Consider the following 27,074-nt stretch of genomic DNA (forward strand, 5'->3'; position numbering starts at 1 on the left):
GGGTGTGTGTGTGTGTGTGTGTGTGTGTGTAGGGTCGTGGATGGTCTAGGTCAATCCGTGGCTGCTCATACTGTCGAGGAGGTGTGCGATGTTTTTGTCATTGGTCATCGATGTGGAACTGTAGTCGCTGAGGAAATTGTAGTACTTGGAGTCTAAGGCTAGGGGCACAATTAAGTCAGCGTTGATTTTGCAGAAGATGGAGCGCGGGCCTGGATCAGTATGCAAGAGTGCCTCTGATGGTTGTCTTGTCATCTGTGTGGAGCTTGAAGTTGAGATGTTTCATGGAGGTGGTGGTGGTACACTGTATGGTCTCTTTGGGGAGATAGCTGTTCCTCCTCCTGGCTTGTTGGTGCGGTCCTGGGAGTGATTTTATATCCATTGGGGTCTGTGGCAGACGTGGGGTTCAGCTAGGTCTCAGTGAGGAAGAATATGTCAAGTGCGAGGTTGGCGTTGAGGTTCCATACTTCAGTGGAATGCTTGCATAGGTAGCATGTGTTGAGAAGAGCGAATGTGAGTTGGTGTTTTGTTCAGGTGGTGTCTGTGGTGTGTTTGGGGTGGAGCTGGTCGCGGGGCTGGTGTGCGCAGTGGCAGGTGAAGTGGCTGTGGGTGCAAGTAAGAAGTCCTACAGTGGAGGGTAGGTGGGTGTGATGGTAGTGTTTGTTGCGGTATCGAGGGTGTAGAACTCTGCGATGGTGTATCTTTGGGGGGGCAGAAGGACCAGAGTTCGTGACACTGGTCGCGGTCCAGACACGGATGGGCATAGACAGGCTTGTCCTCGGCATACCAGCGGCACGTCCACTGCACGGTCATGCCACGGCCTGCATTAAGTAGGTCCTGGGGTGGGCGGGGCTTCTGTTGGCAGGAAGAGCGGTGAGTGGGCAAAACCCAGTCGTCAAAAACCCAGGCATCTGCGGTGTCACTGGATCAGTCTGGAACAAGCAGGAACTGGAGGCCACAGTCAAGTGGCAAACTAGGTGTCCAAGTGCCTACTGATGTAGTCACGCTGCGGCCCGCATTAAGTAGGGCCTGGGGGGTGGGTGAGCTTCTGTTGGTGGAAAGAATGGTAAGTGGGAAAACCTGGCCGAGAAAACCTGGGCCGCTGCGGTGTCAGTGGATCAGTCTGGCACAAGCAGAAACTGGAGGCCATAGGCAAGTGGCAAGCCAGGTGTCTAGATGCCTACTCACTAGGAGGTAATCAGCCCTTTGTGTGGGAAACAGGACACTACCTGTTCAGATGTGTCCTCTCCCCGTCTCTTCCAGCCCATCAAATACAAATGAGTTCTCTGCCACACCCACCCTTCCTGTGTTTGTGGCTGTCTAGAGGGAATGCACAAAGTGTAGCTGTCACCCATTCCAGATGTGTATTGGAGACCGGCTGCAAGGCACACAGAGCAGTAAGAGTAGAGAAATGTTCACTTTCTAAAAGTGGCATTTCTAAAACAGTAATGATTTATCATTACCTTTTCAAATATAGAAAATATAATACAGCTTCTCCTTAATGGTCAGGAATTACAGCTTAAAAGTGTATTAAGGAATTCCAAATGCTAGCCTATAGGAGGAATAGGCCTCACAGTAGTGAAAAACTAATTTGGGTGGTTGTCACTACATGGACATGTGAAACTTAAAAGTAAATGTCCTGCCTTTTACTTACACAGTGCCCTGCCCTTAGGGCTACATAGGGCCTACCTTAGGGGTGCCTTATGTCGAATATAAGAGGAGTTTATGGCTTGGCAAATGGTTTTAAATGTCATGTCATAGTGACCGTAAACTGCTCACACAGACCTTGCAATGGCAGGCCTGAGACAGGCTTGAAAGGGTGCTTGTTTGAGTAGCACAACCAGTGCTGCAGGCTCACTAATACCATTTAGATTACAGGCCCTGGATATACAGTATACCACTTTACTTATAAGTAAACTAAATATGTCAGTTGTGTATACACCAATGCTACCATTTTTAGGAGAGAAGCACATGCACTTTTGCTCTGGTCAGCAGTGGTAAAGTGCTCAGAGTCCTAAAGCCAACAAAAAGAAAGTCAGAAAAATAGGAGGACGAAGGCAAAATGTTTAAGGTGACTCTTCAGAAAGATACATGGTGATCCTCACTCCCAGCGCGCCCCCACTTCCTGCTTAAGCACTTCCGGTTATCTAGTGCCCAGTAAAAGCCAGCCGCTGCACAGCAGGGCTGAGTGGTGGGTGGGTGGAGTCTCAGGCTACATAACCCAAGCTGGAGCAAGCGTGCAGCGCGCGCCGAAAGTGCGCCTAAGGCAAGCCCGTCCGCAGGGGCCAGGACCCCTGGCCCCCACCTCCTGTATTCCCGGGAGGAACACCGTCTCCTAAAACAGCACATAACGCCGCTTAACAATGTAGCAGCTACAGTCAATTCGGAAGGGCTGTTAAGGCGAACGGAGAACCACAACTACCCAAATCTCTCCCCGAGGCCGCTCGGGCCCGCTAGCCCCTGGGTCTTAGACTAGCCACCCTGGACACCCGGTCACTGCAAAAACATAACCTAGAGGTCTTCTCACTACTTCAAGAAGACACTCTAGACATATTAGGAATCACCGAGACCTAGCTCGAGGAATCCTCAACCCCGGATCTGGTAGCCGCCATGCCCCCAAACTATGCGACCCTCCACCATAATAGACCTGGTAGTTCCAGAGGGGGTGGGGTTGCCATTCTCTACAACCACCTTCTTAAAGCTGAGACGCTTTGTGCAGAAAGCATTGAAGGGGCTGATATGCCAGGGGCAAAGTTCTGCTCTCAGACGGCCTCTCTTGTCGTCCTGATTGTGTACCGCCCCCCGCGAACGTCACCCAGGTTTGTCGAACTCCTGACGGAACTTGTCTACGATATCCGTTCACGATACCAATGTATGGTAGTGATGGGGGACTTCAACTTCCATTGGGAGCAGACTCCCAAAGAGAGTCAAGCTAAACAACTGGAAGAGGCACTGTCTGCACTGGAACTCCGCCAAATTGTGAACAGCCCCCCTCATGAGAAGGGCCATACACTTGATCTGGTTTGGACCTTCCAACCGTATACCGATCCTCCAGTTATTAGGCTTTGCTCTTGGTCTGACCATTATATTATTAGTGGCCGGTTCCCACTCCTGAAGCATAAACCCCATTCACCCCCGGAATGGAAAGTGCTGAGGAGCTGGATTAAAATCAGAGCCGATGGGGAACCAAGGGAACCTGTGAGATTCCATCCAGGTGACAGAGCTGACTGTGAACCCCCTGATTTGTCAATAGAAGGAAATGGTTGCAAATGGCTTCATTTTTTGTGCAAGACTTTCGTTCTGTTGACATTTAAGGATCTAAGATTGGCTGTTATCCTCTTGCCATTTGGTCAGGTTAGTTCTCTTTGCCTCACCTCACATCCTGAAAGCTTCACTTGATCTGTCACCATGATTTTCCTAGCTTTCCCCTTCAGCTGCTCGTACTGATGGGCCCTCTATCAAACCACATAGGCCTCACTGACTCACACTTCTCCCCATTCGGTGGAATGGACTCTGTTGGTCCATATCAAAAAGATTCCGTCTAGAGATCGGCTGGCTCGATCCGATTATTGAAGGGTGTGCATCCCATGGCATGGACAGATACTAGAAAGAAACAAACTTGGACATGCGGAGCTGTAGGTTGTATTGTGGTCCCAATATTACTTTTTGGGCTGGATGGACCCAACACCGACCTGCATGACGCTTCCTACTGGTGTGCAAAGGCATTGCTGAGAAAAGAATTTGCCAGATCCAGACTGCTGCCTGGAGATGTTCACAAGGTGCACAATCTATGGTTCGAGTATCCACCAGAAAGAGCGTTACCGAAGGTAATTAACTTGTCCTTCAGTTGAATCTAAACAAAGAATGAATATCCACAAAGGGAAATACTATCATACTTTTGGGATTTACATTTTTTCCAAATGTAGCCAGTTATCTAAATCGGTTATGAAGTGCATTTGACTTAAAACGTTACTGCATAAGTGCCTTCTTAAAACTTTAAAACTAAAGGAAACTAATCTAGTTCACAGTGATGTATTTGCTATGGATTCACAGGGAATACAGATGATGAACAACTGGGATTAAAGTAGATTAGTGAAGTCCACTTTTACTCTCGATTTTGGGATTCTGTCTGATTTCCATAAACCTCAAAATACTGTCTTGGAGATAGTATTTTTCAAGTGTAAACTTGTCTTCGATGCTGTCATTGTATGTGATGCCAAACTAAAAGCAATGGAGTCAGCTGCAGACTCCCAGCCTCCAGTGTTTGTGTGTGAACTGCCAACACCAGTGCCTCTTCTACTAGCCCCAGTGATGTTTCAGAACCTCGAGAACAAACCCTAGGCACCAGGCTCTTTCTCTCTACTGGTCCTGATTGAAGTGCTTGACACCTTACTTGTGCCTGATTATTACGAGTGGACCCCCTCATGGATGGGCGATGCTCCTGTGGATCCTAGTCGAGCAGTCATGCTTGGGAAATCTGGAAACCAACCCAGAAAGTGGTTAAATGCAGTACAGCATACTAGCTGGTACTAACCAGTGGCATGCAGTGATTGCCATGGTATAGAAGTGCTGTGCATTGAGGACACTGCCCTGCCAGTAATAACATGTTGGCTTTGATGGCAGCAGTAGCTTCTCCACAAAAGCCCAGACCGAATCAAAAAGGAGAGGCTTCCACCCTTGAATCTTTAATAGCTTAAGCAGTAGCTTACACTTTAGAAGTTCAAAATATGATCTCTAGGTTAGGTTTTGACAGCATTAAACATGGCAAGTGGACCTTAAGGGCATGTTCTTTCATTTCCTGGTTTTATCAGTCTGACTAGCAATCCTTTGTCTTCAGACTGTCCATTGCTAGATGATGATAATGATGGCTTGGTTGATAATGGTGCCATCCTCTAGAAATGTCTTGGTTCAGCATGACCTAGATCCTATGGCTTGCTCTTCGATTTGAGGTTTTTAGTAAATGTATCAAAGTTTTCTGTGATCTCACTTGGAAGGATTCAGTTAATTGCAACCATCCTGAACTCCAGACAGAAGATAGTTTTCTCTCCCCAGAATAGAAAAGCAGTCCCTCGGTGCAGGAAAAAATGGGTCATGTTTCCATGTCTATTGCATAGGAGTGGTTTACGATGCTCGGCTATGATTTATTTCAATTAGCTATATCCTGTGGCACCTTTTTCCTAGCCTGGTACCATCAAACCAAGCTGCTTCAAGTTGACGGTCACATTAGCCAGACTCTGCAGTAGTGGGTCCAGATCCCCAACGTCTGTGGTAAGGTCCCCCTTTCTGACAACCAAAGCCATAGATACCTTTAGAAGCTGAATATTCTGAATTTGGTTGTGGACCATGCTACAATTGTTTTTACTAAAACCTGGAACAGTGGTATTTCCTACTTTACATAAACTTTGTTGAGGCAGAACACCGTAGCAGCTGAACGCAGCCTTTTTGGCTATAGATTTTGTTTTTTTCGAGTAATCAAGGTAAGGGGTAATATATTATTCATGAGCAACAGAGCTGCCTTGCTTTACTTAAGAAAACGGGACAACTTCTACATCTAGTATCTAGTTCTAACGAGACCCGGGATTGGAGCTTGGATATCTCTTCGTCAATGGCTATATTGGTGCGGGTTATAAAGTCATCCATGGGGCCACTGATTTGCTAGCTGTGGGCATGATCTCTCTATAGGTCTTTTCATACCCCTTATAACTACAAGATGATCCCAGGCACCTTGAATCGATTCTTAATTCACTGGATTGTCAGCAGAAGGAAATAGTTGCAACTTTCTTTTCATTTCCACATGCAAAAATGTCACCCTATAGACTGATAGGAGTCTAAGATTAGCTGTTGTCTTCTTGCCATTTGGTCAGGGTGGTCCTCTCTGCCTCACCACACACCCAGAAAGCACCCACTTGATCGGTTATCCTCATTTTCCTACCCTTCCCCACAAATGCTTGTCATTGAGCCTTCTTCATCAGAGCTTAGAGAGTGCTGTGCCCATTGCCCAAGTACCAAAACTGCTGTTGAGGGACAGAATAAAGATCTTCAACACTATCTTATGATTGTTCACTTGAGTGCATGTCTTCTGGAGAATTGGGTTACACTCGGTCTGTGTTGCAGAGAGACCGACAAACTAAATCTAGGACCTATAAACCAGTAAAATCAGCCATCTAAAATAAGATCATTAAGTTGGCTTAACGGCTAGGGCAGTCGACCTCAAATCTGGGGAACCGGGTTCGAGTCTCAGCATGGACGCGCAACATCCTGTGATTGTGGGCAAATCACTTAATCTCCCCGTGCCTAACAAGTGAATGTGTCCTCATGTAAGTAACACAACTGGTGCTCGTGTAAAACGATCTGATACCCGATACCTTCGGGTCAGGTTCGCACTATATACAACTTCGTTTAAAAAAAAAAAAAATCTTTCTTGGGCATGCCTTTCATCTTTTGTCTCTGCTAACGCAATACTTGTCAGTGGTTTCATCATCTTTGTATTTTGCTCTTCTTCCTATAAGCCTTTGGAGCTGGAAACAGCCACGCCATTAACATTACCTAGACATGTAATCCGGCGTCTCAGTTAGGAATTGATGATCACTATGCTGTCTTCCAAATAAAATAAGGTGGTCTTGCATAGTAGCCTAATTCCATCCCCAAGTTTTTGACCATGTTGTACCTTATTGATCTGTCTCGCCAAAGTCAACTACTTCTACAGCCAAGGAGATGGTTAGAACTTTGTGCAGTGTTTTGAACAGAAAACAAGATCTTTGTTCCTGTGACAGCTGTTTTTTCCTACTAGGAGGAAAATGCAAGACCTCGGAGGTTGCCATTGCCAAAAAGGCGTATGCAACCTTTTACTTTTTTGCATGAGTTGACTGTTCTGTCAAACATCCATACTCTCAAATGCATAAAAATTTATTGTCATAAATAAATATGGGGGAGGATAGGATTTTGCGCATCGGAAGCAATTTTCTGCGGCCCTACCCTATAGATACAGATACGCTGTTTGTTGCTCCTGGCTGGCGCTGCATCTGTGTGAGGGCTGCTCAAACCCACGACTTGCGGAACCCGCTTCGCGGGTCCCGCTGCGGAATCCCCTCACCTTTACCGCCTGCTGCTGGTCTCCTGCCTGGCTGCTCTGTGGGGGCGTGTGAGGCTTCAGGGCTGCGAGCGCGAACCGGGACTCACCTTCCCAGGAGTCCCGGACCCGGAGGCTGAGTCACCTGGCCCCGCTCTCCCTGAACGCCCCGCCCACACCTTTCTATAATTTAAAAGGCACCTGGACCCTTTCTTCGTGGGACGCTGTTTGTTGCTCCTGGCTGGCGCTGCATCTGTGTGAGGGCTGCTCAAACCCACGACTTGCGGAACCCGCTTCGCGGGTCCCGCTGCGGAATCCCCTCACCTTTACCGCCTGCTGCTGGTCTCCTGCCTGGCTGCTCTGTGGGGGCGTGTGAGGCTTCAGGGCTGCGAGCGCGAACCGGGACTCACCTTCCCAGGAGTCCCGGACCCGGAGGCTGAGTCACCTGGCCCCGCTCTCCCTGAACGCCCCGCCCACACCTTTTTACAACACACCCCATTGGTCTTTGGCACATAAATATTGGAGAGTGACGCTGCGCGGGAGCGCGCGGGAGCGTCCGGGGCTAAGACCGGGCAAAGAGCGGGCCGTTTGAGGCCGTTCGAGGACTGAGAGGACTGGACTGGCCCACCCCTTTTGGCTCGATATTTTTGTAAGCTAAATTAATATCTGAGGGGAAATAGACTGTCCTTTGTCACAGTGCCTTAGCGCTATGGATCCAAGGGTAACCCGTAGCAAGTCTTCTAAACGTGGGTCACAAATCAGTGGCCCCATGGATGACTTTATAACCCGCACCAATATAGCCATTGACGAAGAGATATCCAAGCTCCAATCCCGGGTCTCGTTAGAACTAGATGCCGCCAGAAGAGTGTCCCAAGTAATTGCACTTTCCAAGAAATCCTCTCTAGGCCACATAGCCACTTCTGTCACCCCTGAGCGCCCAGCCCGCCCACATTGTATAGTTACTCAGGCCGATGTTCACCATTCACCGATTCCGGCTATTCCCCAATTTGCCTCAGGAAGTAAGAATGAGGAAATTCCATCGACACCTCTTAGTGTGCACATCCCTGTCCCCATTGCATTTTTCCCGAATCTGTCCAATAATATTTCCAGTGGTAAACAACCGAAGAGGAAACGCAATTCTCGCTCAGCTTATTACCGCAAGAAAGCGAAAATTGCTGTTCCAAAAGATCTGCTAGTGACCAACATCACAGCATCTAACGCTGGAGTAGAGATTATCCCTAATACCCAGTTATGTAGTGAGGGGCAGGGAAAAAAACCATCTACTCCCCTCCTTAATACTCCAACAGGTGGGGATCCCGAAGTAGACGGGTTAACTAATAATAATAAAGAATTTATAGAGGTGGTTTGGGACACACTTAAAAAACTTTTGTCACCTCTAGACCTAAGACTATCAAGGATAGAAAATAACTTGTTAGAAATAGAGAAGAGCATTATTGCTTTGGCCACTCTTGGGTTGAAAAGTCTGGAAAACCAGGGCATTATTGCAGCTGACTCATCGCCACAACCTACCGCACCCCAAATCAATCTAGCCTCCTCTTCAGTACCACCCACAATAAAATCTGTCCCTAAACCAAGGTCAGCTACGGAGGAGCAAGCTCGCGTTAAACCAAGGTCAGTTACGGAGGAGCAAGCTCGCGTTAAACCAAAGGCTCCCCCCACGAGGTCCCATACGTAACCTGCAACATCCCAAACGCGAAACACTAAATAGATCGATCTCCAGTGAAACCCAGGTTCCCCCAGCCAAAGATAATTTTAGAGGTGGCTATATTGACCTTCCCCCAGAGGCAAATGACTATGTGGTTGTCTTGACGGGTGTTCCTATGATAGGTAATGGCCAATTTGAAAATCATTGGTCGCTGAAAAATAAAATAATGCACTGGTTAAATGTTAACAGACCAATCCCCAATGGTAGAAGAAGTCGTGTACTGATGGTTCGCAGAACCCCCTGGGTAGGGCCAACGTTGAAATCCAGTTCGGAGGACTGCATAGTAGTGACCTTCGAAGACCCACACACGGCACACCGTATCTGTAGTTGGCCCAGTAATGATGACTCCTTAATTAAACCTAAACCACTATCCTTTTTTTATCCCCCCCGATCTATCTGTAGCCAGGGGGACGATTGGTCATTGGTCCAACACCACCAACGGCCGAATAGGCCCTGGTGCCACCGGGAGACCCCTCTATATTGGAATGGTCTCTCTACTTTTAATAGATTCAGTGGCTTAGAGGAGGTGGATTGACTCCCTGTGCAATCACCCAAGCAACCCCGAAGGGAATTCTCAACTTCACAAAGGCATCATTCTATCGATAGTCCTGCCCTTGAGCCTGTAATAAGCCGAGTAGGACGATCCAACAATGTAAGGGTTGATGGGGTGATATTGTCATTAGACAGAACAGTAAATTGTAGCAGGGAAGATTGGTCAAACTTGCTCTGTATGACCCCCCCTGCATTTACTTCTCTTGAACACCCGGATTCTACCTGCCTTGCCTCCTATGCGACCTCCAATCCCCAGCAAATCGAGCCATCTGTGAGGCCTCTAAGACCTGTGGGTGTGATTGTTTCTCCTATGCCCATTGACCCCATCAAAGTCTCTCCAAAAGTTGACTCTGTCCTAAAAATTCTATCTTGGAATGTGGCTGGTCTTGGTCGTAACTTTGACATCCCCGAATGGAACGACTTCCTGGAACCCTTTCACATTTGCCTCTTTCAGGAAACCTGGTGTTTGGAGCCAAGACATCGAGTGGGATTCTCCACCTTTTTTATCCCTGCAGTCCAGGAACAGGGATCCAAAGGTCGCCCATCAGGCGGCCTTATTATATGGATTAGTATTACTCTGGGCTTCAGGGTGAAAGAAAGAAATACCCAATCACCGGATCTCCAGTGGCTAACGATAACATACAAAGGGGGAAGAAGTATGGAAGTCTTCAACATCTACCTGAGGGGTGCCAAAGGTGGTGTATCCCATCTACCTCCTACAGGCCTAAACCGCAACCTGGCTGCCTGCAATGCGGACTCCTATATAATGCTTGCAGGCGATTTTAACTGCTGTTTTGAGCCCTTGGCCAGCGATGATATCTTGGACACTTTTGAGGAGGACACCAGGAGAGGTATTCCTATTTTGAATCTTGACCCGATACCCAAATGGTCGCAAAACGCAATAGAGATCAATGCCCTCTGTATGGAGCATAATTTGCGACCGACAAATGGACGATCTAAATCTGACCATATGGGTGCTCACACTTATAACAGACAAGACCATACGTCTAGGATTGATTATATTATGCTTAATTACAATCTCTGGCAACATCACCTAGATATGGAGGTTATAGTGTCGGGTGATAGCGACCACAACCCCTTATCGCTATCTATTTCATCTCCTTGGCAGGCTGGAAGTCAAGGCCCACTCGGTCATAAGTGGAAATCCTCCCACGAATTAGTCCCCTCAAATTGTAGTAGGCGCTTAAAGTGGGCAAAAGTCTTAGCCGATGAAACCAGGATGGCCCAAGCCGGGTCTATTTTGGAAGAGGTGGAGCCCCGGATGAACACTTTAAGTTTAACCGATAACAAGATCTTACCTCTTTTCACTGAGACTGTATCGGCACTGAGTGACTTATTTATTGTTCCCCAAACCACTCGTAGGGGTCCCTCGAAAACCTTGCATAAACAGTCAGACAAGTGGTATACTGTAAAATGTCGTGAAGCTAAGAAGGAACTTGTTGTGACATTGAAGTCCAAAGACACAGCTGCTATTAGGGCTGCTAGAAAATTTTACAAAAAAACTATATTTGAAGCCAAACAGGTTTATGATTTTAACTTTTGGGGAGATTTAGTAGAGGCTAGCACCAGGAAGGACGCCAAGAGGTTCTGGGACCTATTAAGATCTAGGGAAAAGCCCATTGACCAGCAGTTAACTCGTAACATTACAGGGGGGGGGGGGGGTATGGTTCGACCACTTTTTACAACTGTACTCCGCTCCTCCAGGCCTCCCCCAGCTGGCCCACACACCCATGGGTTTATTGCCTAATTCTATAATCAACCTCCCGTGCTATGATGGCCTATTTACCAGCTTAGAAGTAGAGAGAGCAATCCAATGTATTGTCTCGAACAAAGCAGCGGGTCCTGACGGAATCCCAGGAGACCTAATTAAGAATTACCCACCCATTTGGAGTAGATTAATTGCCTCGCTTTTGAACGAAGTTATGTTGGGAGGAGTCTTTCCTGACTCATGGAGGGGCGCTGAGGTCGTACCTATTTTTAAAAAAGGTTCTAGGGACGACCCAGCGAACTACCGTCCAATTAGTTTACTGGACTCTTCCCAAAAGGTAGCAGGGAAGGTGGTATTGGGCAGGATTAACGAGTGGGCAGATGGAAATCACATCCTGTCAGATCTTCAAGCGGGCTTCAGAACAGGAACAGGCACAATCGAGCAGACGTTCCGCCTTCTAATGATTTATTGGAAAGTGGTGGTGCTGGGAGGGGGAAGTCTGTACTTAGTCTTCATTGACTTGCGGACTGCCTTCGACCTGGTACCACGTGCACTTTTATGGAACGTCCTCGATGGGTTAGGCCTCCCTCCATATTTGTTGTCGCTGCTCGTGAAATTTCACGATAGGAATTTTGCCCAAATTAGATGGGGCGCACAGGGAGAGAAAACATCTCGTATCCCGGTGGACAGAGGCGTTCGCCAGGGCTGTGTGCTTGCCCCCACTCTGTTTTCTCTTTATATTAACGGAGTGGTGGAGCATCTTCTACAACAACCATCGGATGCACCAACCCTGGCTGGAAGGAAAATCCCAACGCTCCTGTTCGCAGACGATACCCTCCTAATTTCAAAATCACCAATGGGCATCCAATCGCTGCTTTCTAGCTTTCAAACCTTCTGTGAAGGAAGGGGTTTGGCCATAAACATAGGCAAAACTAAGTTTTTAGTCCTTAACCCGCCCAAAAAAACAGTCTATCCCCTGGTCCTAGATTCTGTTCCACTTGATCGCGTCAAAGAATTTGATTATCTGGGTATACGCATCAGTGACACCATGAGCTGGAAGGCACACCACCAAAAAATCTTTCTTACTCACAAAAGGGTGGCAGGTGCATTGCTCAAGGAACAGCGAGCCTCATTATTAAAACCTATTGGGGCTCCCCTAGATATCTATAGGGCTAGGGTTGTAAGTGCGGCACTTTACGGTGCTGAGCTGTGGGGCACTCATAGAGTTGACACTCTGGCCCATCTTGAGAACAACTTCCATAAAGATCTAATGGGTTTGCCCCACAGCACGCCAACAATCCCATTGTTGTTAGATGCAGGTACCCGGGCAATTTGCGACCAAGCGAAACTACGCCCACTTTTGTTATGGTCCAGAATCTGGAATGTACAGGAATTAAGAAGCTATGCAGAAGCTCTGAATGACATTTTGTCATTACCAGGTTTACATAAGATCACCTGGCTTAGGGAGGTAAAAAAGCTGCTTTATAAATTAGGCCTAGGAGAGGCTTGGGCTAATAAATCTGCACCCCCGAAACAACAGCTAAAGAAGGTTTATTGGGCATGGGTAGACAATGAGAGGGCCCGAAGTATAAATCATTGTAAATCTGTAGTTCTGTTTCTGTCGGTCAAAGACTCGCCATTAAGGGAACTTTATCTAGACACCATTCAGAGCTCATGGGACAGAGCACTGTACATTAAGTTTAGGATGGGGGTGCTTCCACTATGTGAGTTTATGTCCACTTGGAAACCGCCCGCTCAAACTGTACCTTATTGCCCCTTTTGTGATCTAAGGGTTGAGTCTGTGTCCCACATGTTGTTTGAATGTAGTGTTTATGTAGCTCCGAGACGTAGGTGGTTGAAGCCCCTGTGCAGGTGTCTGGGAACTCGTTCTCACTTGGAAGCCCTGCGTATTTTACGGACAGATGCTAGACCCTTCTTTTCCACTTGTATGGCAAAATTTTTCGGCTGGGCTTGGCGTCTAAGAACTGCAAGTAAACTGTTAACTCAGTGAATGACCCCCCCTACCCAACATGCTGTTCCGGATATGAAATGTTTTTATGCTGACGATTGTTTTTTTTAAATGTTTTTTTTTTAAAAAAAGGTGGAAAATGCTTTTATGATATGTTTTTATCGAATAAAGCTACTTACTTACTAGATACAGTGAGGATTGTTACTGGGGGCAGTGTATAGTGTCCATAGTAGCCAGTAGCTTCAGGGCATAGCCCTGACAACAAAACCTAGAATTTACTGAAAATACTGTGTCTATAAAGGTCTGTATGAGATTTTCCTCATCTACAGTACCAAAATTATCCTAATTCTCCAGAAAGCTTCGTCTTCAAACACATTCTGATTACCATGTAGAACCTAAACAAACCCTAAAATACACAAGTTATAGATAGCTGCACACGTTTAGGCCAGCCATAGCTATATGTCTTGTGCCCCATACGTAGTGTGTGCAAAGCATGACCAGAGGTCATGCACTATGGTGCACGGCATACTGTTTTATCTACTCGCCATACAACATGCCCACTTTTATCTATGATCTGAATGGGACATAATGCAGATCTTTTCCTAACTATAGCTGGCAAAATTCAGTGGATGTTTAGATTTTAGATTGTTAACCATATTTACTCAACTGAAATTCTATAAGGGAATTTGTATTATTATGTTTTTTTTTTTTTTTTAACACAGCAGTTGCACTGTGATCTTCACCCCCCACAAACATATCCTTTTTACACCTATGTATCTGAAGAAAAAAGGTAGGGCTATTTACAAATCAATGTAATTGAGACTGCCCTTCTCCTGTGTAACAACTTGTCATCATCTAGTAAGACCTAGTCAGTGGGCACGGATGTTATAGTAGTGTCATTGTGCACATCCAACTGTTACAATCGCCTGTTTTCTATACAAGGGCACCTATGTTCCTTAGTGATAGTTTTAGAGGACACTACATTTTCAAATCTGAGATCAAAGGCACTGGAGACAAAGGTTTGATGAAAATCAGCTCTCTGGTATCCCATAATAAAGCACTTAAATGGTATAGGTCACCTTCTGATTATGCTATAAAGTGGAATGAAGCATGTTGCGGGATTGTAGGTAAGTAAAGTGTCCTTACTCTTTTAATTATATGAAAATGTTTTAGTGCTTTTGGTGTGAATTTCTGTGCTTCGGAAAGTGTCTTAACTGATGGAAGCTTTTTATCTTTTTAGCAAACAAGGCCTTGGCGAAGACCCATCCTCTTCTAAAGTTTCGACCCCTTTTTGAGGCTTCAATTCAATCAAAAAATAAGGCTTATCAGTGCATAGGTGAGAAGTTGGCATTTCCGTGAAAACGGAATGTAACTCGTCCCAGGTGAGGGAAGTTGTGTGATCAAAACGTAATACATATGCACCACAGTGTGAAATACCAGTGAAATCCTTGGATATTTTAGAATGGTTTACAACTTTTGTGATGATTGTGAGTGGGGTGACTTTTTAGGTCTCGCTATATGCTTCTTTTGTTGAATAACTATCCTCATGTGACTACTACACACACCACAAAATAACACAGACCACACTACAACCAGGATCATGCGTACATGTAGTGTAGCCTCTACCACCACCAGCCCCTGCACCCATTTCCTTGGCAAGCCCTGGTTAAACATTCCCAGCTCCCTCATGTTGGCACACAAAAATGTATTCAATTCTGCACCTCATAATCCTCTTATTCTTTCTTCAGTGGCTGCTTAGCTCCAGGCTCAAGATATGCTACCTACAGTAGTTATGGTGCATATGTGTGCTGTCTTTATCCCACCGTCACCTGGCCTTGCCCTTACCACTCCTCCCTGCACGTATATAAGCAATTCCTTTCTTGTTGGTTATGCTGCCTTCTGCTCCACTACAATCTATAATTACAATGACGCTGTGAAAAGAGGGTAGACCTACTTGGATAAGCTGCATAAGAATCCACTCCCTGGCAGTGGATAAAAGTGATCTCAAAAGATATGCAAGCTTTTAATGGTCCTCAACATTTAAAGGACGGGGCAAATGTTAGGAAAACTGTGATATGTGCCTACTCCATGCCCTTGGTTAAGAGCTAGCATTTTAAAATGACCCAAGCTAGATAAGCAGCTATGTACGTGTAGTTAGGAAATCAGCTGAAAGTAAACATCAGGTGCAGCATGCACCTGGATATTACACCATAACCTGATTCTGTTTACTTTTAGGATAAAGAAAGTTTAAACGCTCGGCCAACGGGTTTCATTCCCTCAAGGGTAACTTCATCAGGGCTTATAGGGTCATCAAGTTTGGAGTCTGACAGGACAGGCGTCTTTGCGGTTCGCAACATGCAGGCCTTATGCCCGAAGAACTCCAAGGGCTTTCAGCGCAATACACTGGAGAAAATTCTTAATGGGACAGTTCACTTTTGGATATCACTTGATGACCCTATAAGCCCTGATGAAGTTTTGCAGCGTGAATCTTTCTGGATTCACTATGCTGTGCATTATTCCGCGATCTGGTGGTTGGGTCCGGATTCGTAGTCTTTCTTTTGGTTTTTTTGTTGTTGTTTTTTTGTAGCCCAGGTGGGCGTCGACGTCCCACCATTTGGTGTACCTCTCGTGACGTCGGCGTGCTTCCTGCGGAAGTCCCACCTTTGGGGCGCCATCTTCACATTCTTTTTTCAGCTGTTGGGTCTGGATCGTCAACGAGAAGCTCCAGAGTTTGAACGAAGAAAGAAGAAGAGCACGAGTTTCATCGAAGGAGAATTAAGCAAAGACTACAGAGAGGAAGAACATAGAGCCGGGACGACGAAGAAGGAAGAGAACCTCGAAATCTTCGACGTCCAACGGAGAATGCGCACTCAGGGACTCTGAGCGCAGGAATGGACAAAACACCTTTTAAATTCTGCAGTAACTGCCACCACCAATACGCGCAGAAGGACCAACATCCGGTCTGCAACCTTTGCCTGCCTATCGACCACGAGAGCAAGGACTGCAACGCCTGCTCCGCCTTCACGCCGAAGACCCTCTGGGTGAGAGAGAGGCAGAGGAGAGCCAACTTCAACATGGAAGGCAAGGGTAAGGCCCCGTCTCTGTACAACCTGGGCCTCTCCACCGACGATGAAGACAACATCGCCGAGGAACCTGATGACTTCACGGTCGCAGAGACCGATAAGAAAACGTCTGACAAGGTAGGAGAGACGTCGAGAACCAGACACTGACTCGAAAAAACCAGAGTCAAAGTTCTCGAAAGGAACTCCGGCGCTGAAAATTTCGACGACTGCGAGTGGATCCAAGGACGATAGGCCCAGCGGATCCTTCGGGAAGGACTCCCAGGTGCCGAAGACCGCCGAAAAACAAGGTTTGTCGAAACAGGCCCACGAGGTGGGGCATTCGACTTCGAAAGTCAAGGCCGCGTCCACGCAAGCTCCGTCAAAAAGACCAGCGCTCGACGCCGAACATGCCTCCGAAATGGAGAAGAAAAAGAGAAGGCTCGAGGCGGAGATGGAGAGCATCCTTAAGAGGAAGAAGGAGTTCGATGAAAAGATGAAGAGATTCACAATCCCAGCGAAACCGGCGACGGTTCTTATCGAAGTGGAGGAGCAGGAAGAGTTCGACGCCGAAGAGCAGTCGAACGCTCCCGAAGAAGGGGAAGAAGATCTCTATTATGAGGGAGAAGAAGAGGAGGCCGAGCAGTCGATCTACGGCTCGGCACCGTCGACGACGCAAGAGCTGGAATGGCAGGACCTCGACGCCGAAAACCCAGAAGAGCCCGTAGAGACATATCCTTCGAGGCCTTCGCCGCCAGATGATATTGGGGCGTACAACATGGTCGTCAAAAGCGCGGCTGCAGCTTTTGGCGTGAAACTAGAGGAGGAGAAACCGAAAGCAGATTTTCTACTCGAAACACTGCTACCCATCCAAACTAGGAGCCAGTTCCTCCCCATGCTCCAAAGTGTGATGAACCAAGGGAAAGAGGCGTTCAAGGACCCAGCAACATGCCGATCCATCACGCCCAGAACAGAAAAGAAATACAAACACTCCTCACAGGACCCTCCATATATCAAGGGATCTGTCACTGCTGACTCCATTATTGCATCCACGGCCAGAAAAAGGGCCAATGTCCCGGCGACCTCGGGGCCACCTCCTGACAAGGAAAGCAGAAGGATGGACCTCACTGGAAGGAAAATGGAGAGGAACGCCGCAATGCACTGGCGCATGGCATACTCAAATGCGCTACTGAACAGGCACCAGTTCCAACATTGGGACGAGATGGGGGACCTAATCAAACATCTTCCCGAACAATACCAACAAAGGGCTTCCCATCTAGTGGAAGAGGGGAAGAATATAGCTAACTCATGCCTTAAGACGGCATTAGACGGGGCAGAGACATCAAGCAGACTGATGGCGATAGGAATCACTGAAAGGAGGCAGGCCTGGCTCAGAATTTCAGGATTCAAGCAAGAGGTCCAGAATAATATACTGAATACCCCTTTCAACGGAGAGACACTGTTCGGGGCACCGGTGGATGAGAAGCTCACCCAACTCAAGAAAGAGAATGGGACGGCAAGGTCCATGGGGGCCCTGCAATTCAGGGGGATACGAAGAGGTACCCCGACTCGGAGACCTTACGGAAAGGGAGGTAACCAGCCGGGAACGTCACACCAAAGTTTCCAGCAAGGCAAGATCCACGGCCAACAGAGGCAGCAGAAACAAAACTGGCAGTACCAGCCTAGAGGCCAGTCCTTTCGCGGTAGGGGGAACGGACGAGGACAAAGAAGAAGAGGGGGAGACCAACCCACCTCAAAGTGACTTTGCACGAAGAAGATGGCTCACCCACAATATACCTCCGAGGGTGGAGCACAAAAGGAACAAAATGGAGGGGGTACACAAACCAAACGCCTACGAGCATGCAACACCAGTAGGCGGAAGACTGAGGCTTTTCCTCCGGGAATGGCAAAAAATTACTACAGACAAATGGATACTCAACAACATTCAGTACGGATACTGCATAGAATTGGAAAGGAGCCCTCCAAACAGAAAACCAAAAAGAAGGGAACACTCAAGACAGGTGCTAGCACAACTCGCAGAGGAGGCACTACAGCTGCTCCAAAAGGAGGCCGTAGAACCAGTACCTTTCAAGGAGAGGAACAAAGGAGTGTACTCAAACTACTTCCTGGTACCAAAGGTGTACGAGACACTAAGACCCATCCTGGATCTACGGTTCCTAAACAAGTATGTAAGGACGCAAAAATTCAAGATGACATCCCTCCAAGAACTACTCCCACAGATGGGAGACGGGGACTTCATGTCCACAGTGGATCTCAAAGACGCCTACCTGCACATCCCAATGAACAGGCAGCACTAAAAACGGTTAAGGTTCACAATCAACAAGGATCACTACCAATTCACAACCCTGGCATTCGGGCTGAAGTCCGCACCAAGGGTTTTCACAAAATGCCTTGCAGTGGTAGCAGCGTACCTGCGGAGGGAAGGGATTCATGTGTATCCTTACCTCGACGACTGGCTAATAAAAGCAAGTTCACGCGAAAAATGCGAGGAACACGCACAGCGGGTCACATGGAAACTAACGAACCTGGGGTTCTCAATACACTGGGGGAAATCATCAATGAATCCAGAGCAGGTGAAGATATTCCTGGGGGCACAGATCAACACCATAGACAGAACGGTGATGCCCAGCGACAAGAGAACAATAGCCCTACTGAAGGAGATGCGCCTCTACCAGAAGGGGCAAGCTCTGATAGTGAGAACAGCGAGCAAGATCATGGGGATGATGGCGTCATGCATCCACCTAGTCTCCAACGTACGGCTTCACATGAGACCGTTCCAGGAATGGCTGCAACAGCAATGGTCACAGGCAAGCGGAAGTTGGGAGGATCTAGTGGTTGTTACGCACGCAGTGCAAGAGGAGATAGCATGGTGGAACAGGGAGAACATAACTATAGGAAAACCCTTGACACTACCAAGCCGAACTGTGACCATTACCACAGACGCATCCCAGATAGGATAGGGAGCGCACATGAACAAGCTCAGAGTGAGGGGTCTGTGGACTCCAGCAGATGCGGTCAGACACATCAACTACATGGAATTGAAGACCGTACTGCTAGCCCTGAAGGCCTTCCAGAGGCAGCTATACAACCAAAAAGTGTTGATACAGACGGACAATACTACAACAATGTTCTACATCAACAAGCAGGGAGGAACACAATCGTTCCCCCTTTCCACTCTGGCACAAGAGATTTGGAGATGGTCCATCCCACTCAAAATAGACCTGCTGGCCATACACCTACCAGGGAAAGACCATGTGGAAGCCGATTGGTTCAGCAGGCAGACCTCGGCATCCCACGAGTGGGAGCTCAATGGACAGGAAACGCGAAGGCTATTCAAAAGGTGCGGTACACCGACCATAGACCTGTTTGCAACACACCTGAATGCAAAATGCCGTAACTTCGCATCCAGACAACCAGAAAAACAATCCCAGGGGAATGCCCTATGGATAAGTTGGTCAAGGACATTTGCATACGCTTTTCCACCAATACCACTGATACACCGGGTACTCAACAAGTGCAAGACCAGCAACATGACAATGATCCTGGTGGCACCACAGTGGGCAAGACAGACATGGTACTCACAAATAGTGGAAATGGCACAGGGACCTTCACACAAATTCGCAAAAAGAAAGGACTTGCTCTCCATGCAGAACGGAGAGGTTCTACACCCAGAGCCAGAGAGCCTTGGACTGGCAGCTTGGCTCCTGAAGACATAGAGTTCGCACACCTTAAACTACCTCAAAGCACTATGCTAGTGCTGCGGGAGGCAAGGAGACCAACAACACGAAAATGTTATGGGGAAAAGTGGAAAAGGTTCACAATGTGGTGCAGCAAAAATAAACTGCAAAATAAATTGACAAGGGAATCAACGGTGCTTGGATACCTCACACACCTACTAAAGGCTAAACTATGCTCATCCTCGCTGAGGGTTCACCTAGCGGTGATCGTAGCTTACACACGAGGTGAGACAGGAGGGAGTTTCTTTACGTCACGAGTAGTAAAGAGATTCCTGGAAGGGGCAAAAAGAATAGCGCCACCAAAGAGGATGCCGCCTCTGGCATGGAACCTCACGGAACTTGTGAAGACGCCCTTTGAGCCCATTCACAAGGCCTCCCTTCAAATGCTAACAATGAAGACAGCCTTTCTGGTGGCAATAACCTCACTGCTCAGAGTAAGCGAGCTGCAAGCGCTAACGCTGCAAGAGCCCTACATCCAGATACACAAGGACAGAGTCGTAATGAGAACGGACCCGCACTTCATGCCAAAGGTGGTGTCAGCTTTCCATATAAATCAGACAATTCAAATACCAAGTTTCTTTAAGAACCCGGCAACAAGCGCAGAAAGCGCACTGCACACTCTAGACGCTAGAAGGGCAGTGATGCACTACATCGAGAGAACCAAAGAACACAGGAAAACCAAGCAGTTTTTTGTGTCCTTCGCAAAGAGCTTCCTGGGTAGACCAGTGACAAAAAGCACCATTGCACGATTGATTGCACTAACAATACAATTCTGCCACAAACAGGCGGGGCAAGAACTATCCGAGGGGCCACGGGCCCACTCCACAAGGAAGAATGGAGCAACAATTGCCTTTCTGGCAAATACAAATATTCAAGACATATGCCTGGCGGCAACATGGGCTTCGGTGCACACGTTCACCAAGCACTACTGCGTGGATATACAGATGAACAAGGAAGCACTAGTAGGACAGAAGGTGCTCCAACATATATTCAACGACCAACGCTCATCTTCCACCCAGCCGCCACAGAGATAAGAAACTGCTACAAAATCTATGCACATCATAGTGAATCCAGAAAGATTCACGCTGCAAAACTAATAGTTTCTTACCTGTCGGTGTAGTTTTGCAGCTTGAAGATCTTTCTGGATTCACTAGCGAACCCACCCACCTCCGCCAGGAAGATGAGGCAGGAGAAAAAGGGTGGAAGGACAAAGACTAAAATAACAAGATAATACTGAAAGGATACATGAAATAAAGGCTCTTTTGATACTACTTAGTCCACTGGACTTCATTGCCTGGCGCACCCCCACTTGTAGTAAACAAGCAGAAATGAGGCTAAAGTTGAGTTACATGCCATGAAAGAACCATACATTGCGACAAACATAGCCCATGACATCCATCGCCCTTAAGCATTTTACTTAAAGACAATGCCATTAATCCATTAAATGCAGACTCACCCCGGACTGCAAATATTAGAGGGAACACAGGAGGAAAAGGTGCTGTTTGAGGCATGTGTGCTGTAGCTAGACATGCTTTGCATACTTCTGATTTCTAGTGATGAGTCCGAATGTTTGCAAGTTGTTTTTCTTTTAAGAAGTCTTTTCCAGTCACGAAGCAAAGTGACTCCTCGTTTCGGTGATAGTGCACATTGGCATCAACTCCATTATTAGATTTTTTTTTTTTTTCCACCATCGGGCTCGGCTGTGTATTGCTCCACTTTGATTCCAAACAGTCAATCGGGATCCCTTTGGTTCGCAATTCACTATATCCTAGTCGGTATTGTTTTGATCGCGTTACTATTTTCTGCATGTCTAAGACCTTCTGAAAACTTTCATTCTCCATAGAAAACTCTAAACACTATCTTAGGGCCTAGCTCCTCTCCTGTTTCCACTCAAAGATCCTGCATAGATTCTTCCGCTGATGGAACAGACGCCATTCCAGTTTCGTCCTAGGTGCCATTCCTAATACCCGCACACCGATTTTCATAAGATCTGTAGCCTTTGTCTCTCTCCGGAACATAAAGAAGACGACTGCAACGCGTGTCGGTTGTTCCATTAGAAAAAGAATCTTCGAGACCGCTGTGCTTGATGCAGAGACATGCAGCGACAGGCTATTGAGGAAACTCCTTATATCTTTGGCGGAGATGTCGAACAAGAAGAGATGGAGGCTTTAGCGGAGGAAAAGACCTTTTCCATCCAGGACTTCGATTCAGAGTTGGAGATCGAGCTCAAGTCCCATGTCATTCCATCTGGACAGGGTGCAATGAGTAACAAAGCCCCTTTGCCCACCAAACCCACTCCGACCAAGCCAAAAGCTATTGGACCACCTCGGCCATCAGGCGATGGTAGGCACTGAGACTGGGTCCAACGGCCCCGCCTAGGCACCGATCGAACTGAGATGACACTCCCTCGATTCCGAAACATTTGGTATCGAAAGATTAAAAAGACAAATCCAGCTCGGCGCCGAACATTCCGGCACTGAAAGACTAAGACTAAGAAGTCGCTGGAGCCGATTCTGGAGAAAATGCAGCACTAGCTGGATCCCAAACAGAAGACAATCCATATTAACCCTCAAACTGGACACATTACCACTACGCCAGTGATACCACCTTCCAAAAGGAAAATATACTCTGACTATAGAATACCTCTGAAGAAGACAAAGGACATGGCTACTAGTCCTATTAACATTCCTCCAACCACTCCACCCTCTTCATCAGTACCTCTCATACCAGCATTAGACCAGTTACATTTTACACCTCCAGGGTCTCCTGATATAGATCCAGATGTAACTGATAATGAGGACAAATCCACCGGGGGACACAGATCGTGATCTATATCCAGCCAAACCTTCCCCTCCTGATGATAGTAATACATCTCAAGAGTTAATTGCTAGAGCAGCCACATTTCATGGGGTCACTTTACATAAAAAAAGACCTAGAAGAAGATTTCCTTTTTGAAACTTTAGGGAATACACGCTGAACCTCTCAGTTTTTGCCTATGTTAAAGGGTATGATGAGGCATGAAGACAACATTTTTAAGGATCCCGTTAGATCACATATTCTAACACTTAGAGTCGATAAATCTAAAGCCCCTCTTACCCTAGCTTTATTAAGGGTCAATTGCCTTTGAATTCCTTAGTGGTTTCAAACACATTAAAGAGCAAATTTACAAAGCTCAGGAGAAGCGCCTCCTCCTCATGAGAAATCAAAATTAATAGATGCTTCTGGAAAGAGAGTAGCTGCTCAATCAGCCAATCATTGACTAATATCAAACATTCTAGGGCTGTTGGCTTGGTATGATAGGGCACATTGGAATGAAATGGAAGAATTATTACAATATCTTCCAGAAGAACACAGGAAAAAAGGCCAAGAAATAGTGCAAGAAGGCAAGCTTATTTCCAATTCATCCATTATATGTGCTTTAGATGTTGCAGATACGGCAGCTAGAGGACTCAAAACTAGCATTCTACTAAGAAGACATGCATGGTTCTGAATTCCTGGTTTCAAACCAGAGGTTCAACAAACTATACTTAATGCACCATTTGACAAAGAACACCTTTTTGGGCCTCAAGATAGATGAATCACTAGAAAAAATGAAAAACAACACAGAAGTGGCAAAATCATTGGGCGCCCTTCATTCCCCCTCAGTCTCCGTCAAATAGAAGTTCCTTTTGTCGCTCATTCTACAGAGGGAGCTCCAAAAATAACACCACAGATGCCTCCACATCTTCACATAAGGCACAGTCTTCCTCCTATAGAGGATTTTATTGAGGTGGATATAGAGGTAACAACTTCAAAGGAAAAGGTAGAGTTACACCATCACATACCCCACCCTCCTCTAACAAACCGTGACTTGATATCAAACCCTTCGGAACATTCATCCCCTGTAGGGGCAAGATTACATCAGTTTCTACCCATTGGGCAGCCAATAACAACAGGCAAATGGTTATTGTATATTATCCAAAATGGTTACTGCCTGGAACTCGCAAGCAATCCTCCTAACATCCCCCCTCGTATTCACAAACTGTCTTTGGAACACAAAAATATACTCAAACAAGAAGTGCAAGCTCTTCTAACAAAAGGAGTTATAGATCTCGTCTCATTACAGCAAGGAACAGGAGTATATTCACTATACTTCCTAATTCCCCAAAAAGATGATTCATTAAGACCAATATTTATTGGATCTCAGACCTCTAAACCTATACATATTATCAGAGAACTTCCACATGGTCACTCTACAGCAAGTAATTCCACTTTTGCAGAAAGGCGACTTTATGTCAACGCTAGACTTCAAGGATGCATACTTTCATATACCCATCCACCAAGCCCATCGCAAATACCTCAGATTTGTGTTAGGAAAAAATCATTAGCAATTGAAAGTGCTTCCGTTTGGAGTATCAGCTGCACCTATAGTGTTCACCAAGTGCCTAGCAGTAGTAGCAGCACATCTGATATGACAACAAATACATGTCTTACCATACTTAGACGATTGGCTCATAAAAGCCAACTCTCATCTCTTTTGTGTGCATCAAACTCAAATTACCTTAAACCTTCTACATCAATTGGGATTCACAGTCAATATACAAAATCCCATCTTCAACCCAAGCAAAGACGAGCATAGTCATCCTAAACACTCACATAGCTCTCGCATAGCTCTAGCATATCCCAATGCAGCCAGGATTCAAAATTTACAGACACTGTTATGACAGTTGCAAGTCAACCGGTAACTCTCAGCCAGAACATTTATGCAGTTTCTAGGGATGATGGCATCATGCATTGCGATAGTGTCTCATGCACCGCTAAACATGCGCCTGCTACAAGAATGCTCAGCACATCAGTGGAATCAATCACAGGGTCAGATGACAGATCTAGTGTTAGTAGACAGCCGCACTCATCTCTCTCTCTCTCTCTGCAATGGTGGAACAAACTAAATTTGTCAAAAGGCTGGCCGTTCAACTTACCTATTCCACAAGTTGTGCTCACAACAGACTCGTCTCTCACAGGGTGGGGATTTCCACAGTGCACAGAACTCAAAATGCACAGACTTCGCCTCCAGGTTCCCACTCTCTCAATCCAAAGGCAGTGCCCTTTGGATGAACTGGTCAGGGATATTTGCTTACCTTTTCCCCCTCTCCCTCTCTTCCATTTCTGGTTCGGAAACACAAGCAGACATCTTTCACACTGATTCTCTTAGCTCCCACATGGGCTCGTCAGTCATAGTTCACAACACTGTTGGAATTGTCAGTGGTTCCACATCAGAAGCTTCACATAAATTCAAATTTTCTCGCGCAGAACCGTGGAGAAAACTGACATCCAAATCCCAAAGACCTCCATCTTGCGATTTGGCTCCTGAAGTCATAGTTTGGTTATCTAAACCTACTACCAGATTGTTTGACAAGTCTTACAGAAGCAAGAAGACCTACCACTAGAGCATGTTATGCAGCAAAGTGGAAAAGATTTGTCATATATTGTACAAATAATTAAGTTCATCCGCTAGATGCATCCATACAAAATATTATTTGTTATCTTTTACATCTACAACGCGCAGGTTTAGCCTACACATCTATTCTACTATACACCTTGCAGCAGTAGCTGCATATCTTCAGAACCGCAGCTGGGCCGACTATCAAGTCCAATGGGCAGTGTGAGGACCTTGCCATCTTCTTTGTCAGGAAGGTGGACAACATCTATAGGTCTTTTCCGACTGCTCATAGTAACGTGCAGGTGGCATGGTGTTGTTAGATGCCTTTCCGCCAATCCCTGCTGACCAGCTGCTAGCATTGTGCAGTAAAATTAAGTCAGGATCCCCTGCAGACCCTCTCAGACCAATTTAGGAAAGTACTTTCTGTAATATCCTCTTTGGGCCAGGTGATAAACTGGTCCCTTGCCTTGGCAACCGTGCCCAGGGCATGGAAACAGGCCAAGGTGATACCCCTGCTCAAAAAACCATCTCTGGACCCGGCTAAACCGGAGAACTACTGCCCTATTTCCTTGCTCACTTGGGCAGCAAAGATCACGGAGGCATATGTCAACTCCCTCCTGTCGGAATTCCTGACCATGAACAACACACGACCCCTCCCAGAATGGCTTCTGACCAGGTCACAGAACGGAGTCCGCTCTCCTGGCTGTGACAGAACATCTCTGGTTAGCACTGGACGCTGGGCGAACGTCGGCACTGATTCTATTGGATCTCAGTGCCACGTTTGACACATTGTCCCATGCCATTCTGCTGCGACGCCTGGAAGAGGCGGGAATTATTGGTCTGGCCCTGGAGTGGCTCACCTCGTTCCTTCATGAGAGGTTGTTTGTGGTAACCGTCCCCCCGTATGCCTCAGGCGAACACCCCATCAAACAAAGGGTGCCACAGGGTTCCTCCCTCAGCCCCCTGTTATTTAATCTTTACGTCCAACCCCTGGCTGCAGTAGCCAAAAGCAGAGGACTGACCATGGTCTCCTATGCCGACGATACACAGTTGGTGGCGACGCTGAGTGGGGCACCCTTAAGTTTCCGGGCGATCTAGCGGCAGTCGCCTAGTGGATGACCACCAGCTGAATGCCAGCATGTCGGAGGTATTGCTGATGGGGAAGGACCATGGTCAGTTGAGTGAACTCTGTTGGACCGCTAGCCTTGGTAGTGCCCCCCCCCCCCCCCCCCCCGCCCCAAGCAGGTTGTGAAAAATCTGGGGGTGTGGCTGGACTCGTCCCTCAGCTTCCGAGTTCAAACCAAAGAGGTGGCAGGGACCTGCTTCGGACTACTGCGGGGGCTTAGACCCCTATTGGGTTTCTTTGATGCACCCACACGACAGGTCATCATTCAGGCATCTATAATTCCAAGACTGGACTATCCCTGCTCTCTGTATCTGGGGTCCAATAAGGCTGAAATTCTGAGGCTACAAAGGGCACAGAACGCGGCGGCAAGAACCGTTATTGGTTTGCGCAGGTCCTGCCCGGCATTCGTCGCCTTCACTGGTTGCCCATGGCCAGGCAAATTGAATTCAGTGCTCTATGCATTTCTTTCAAAGCCTTGAAATTTACCACCCCTAGTATCCTGGCCAACCTCCTCTCGCCATATGTTCCCTCACGACATCTCCGCTCACAGGGTCAACACCTGGTGGTGGTCCCCCGGACACGGAGAGTCCGTGCTGGAGGCCGCTCCTTTCGTAGTAGGGCGGCTCTCCTCTGTAACTCACTTCCTGCTCACATCGGTTGCCTTAACAAC

At 47.0% G+C, this 27,074-nt stretch overlaps 1 protein-coding gene across 2 annotated transcripts in view; it reads left to right on the plus strand.

Moving 5' to 3' along the window:
• Window positions 1-27,074, plus strand: part of R3HCC1 (R3H domain and coiled-coil containing 1) — a 224,895-nt gene that overhangs the window by 165,827 nt on the left and 31,994 nt on the right. The window contains exon 7 of one of the 2 annotated variants that reach the window (XM_085633230.1): window positions 14,283-14,424. In XM_085633230.1, coding sequence (XP_085489356.1) covers window positions 14,283-14,401 — 119 coding nt within the window. In that variant the 3' untranslated portion in view covers window positions 14,402-14,424. The remainder of the gene's footprint in view (window positions 1-14,282; window positions 14,425-27,074) is intronic. The other variant, XM_085633229.1, reaches the window with a different exon arrangement.

Source organism: Triturus cristatus, chromosome 11 (genome assembly GCF_964204655.1).
Source record: "Triturus cristatus chromosome 11, aTriCri1.1, whole genome shotgun sequence".
Classification (NCBI taxonomy): domain Eukaryota; kingdom Metazoa; phylum Chordata; class Amphibia; order Caudata; family Salamandridae; genus Triturus; species Triturus cristatus.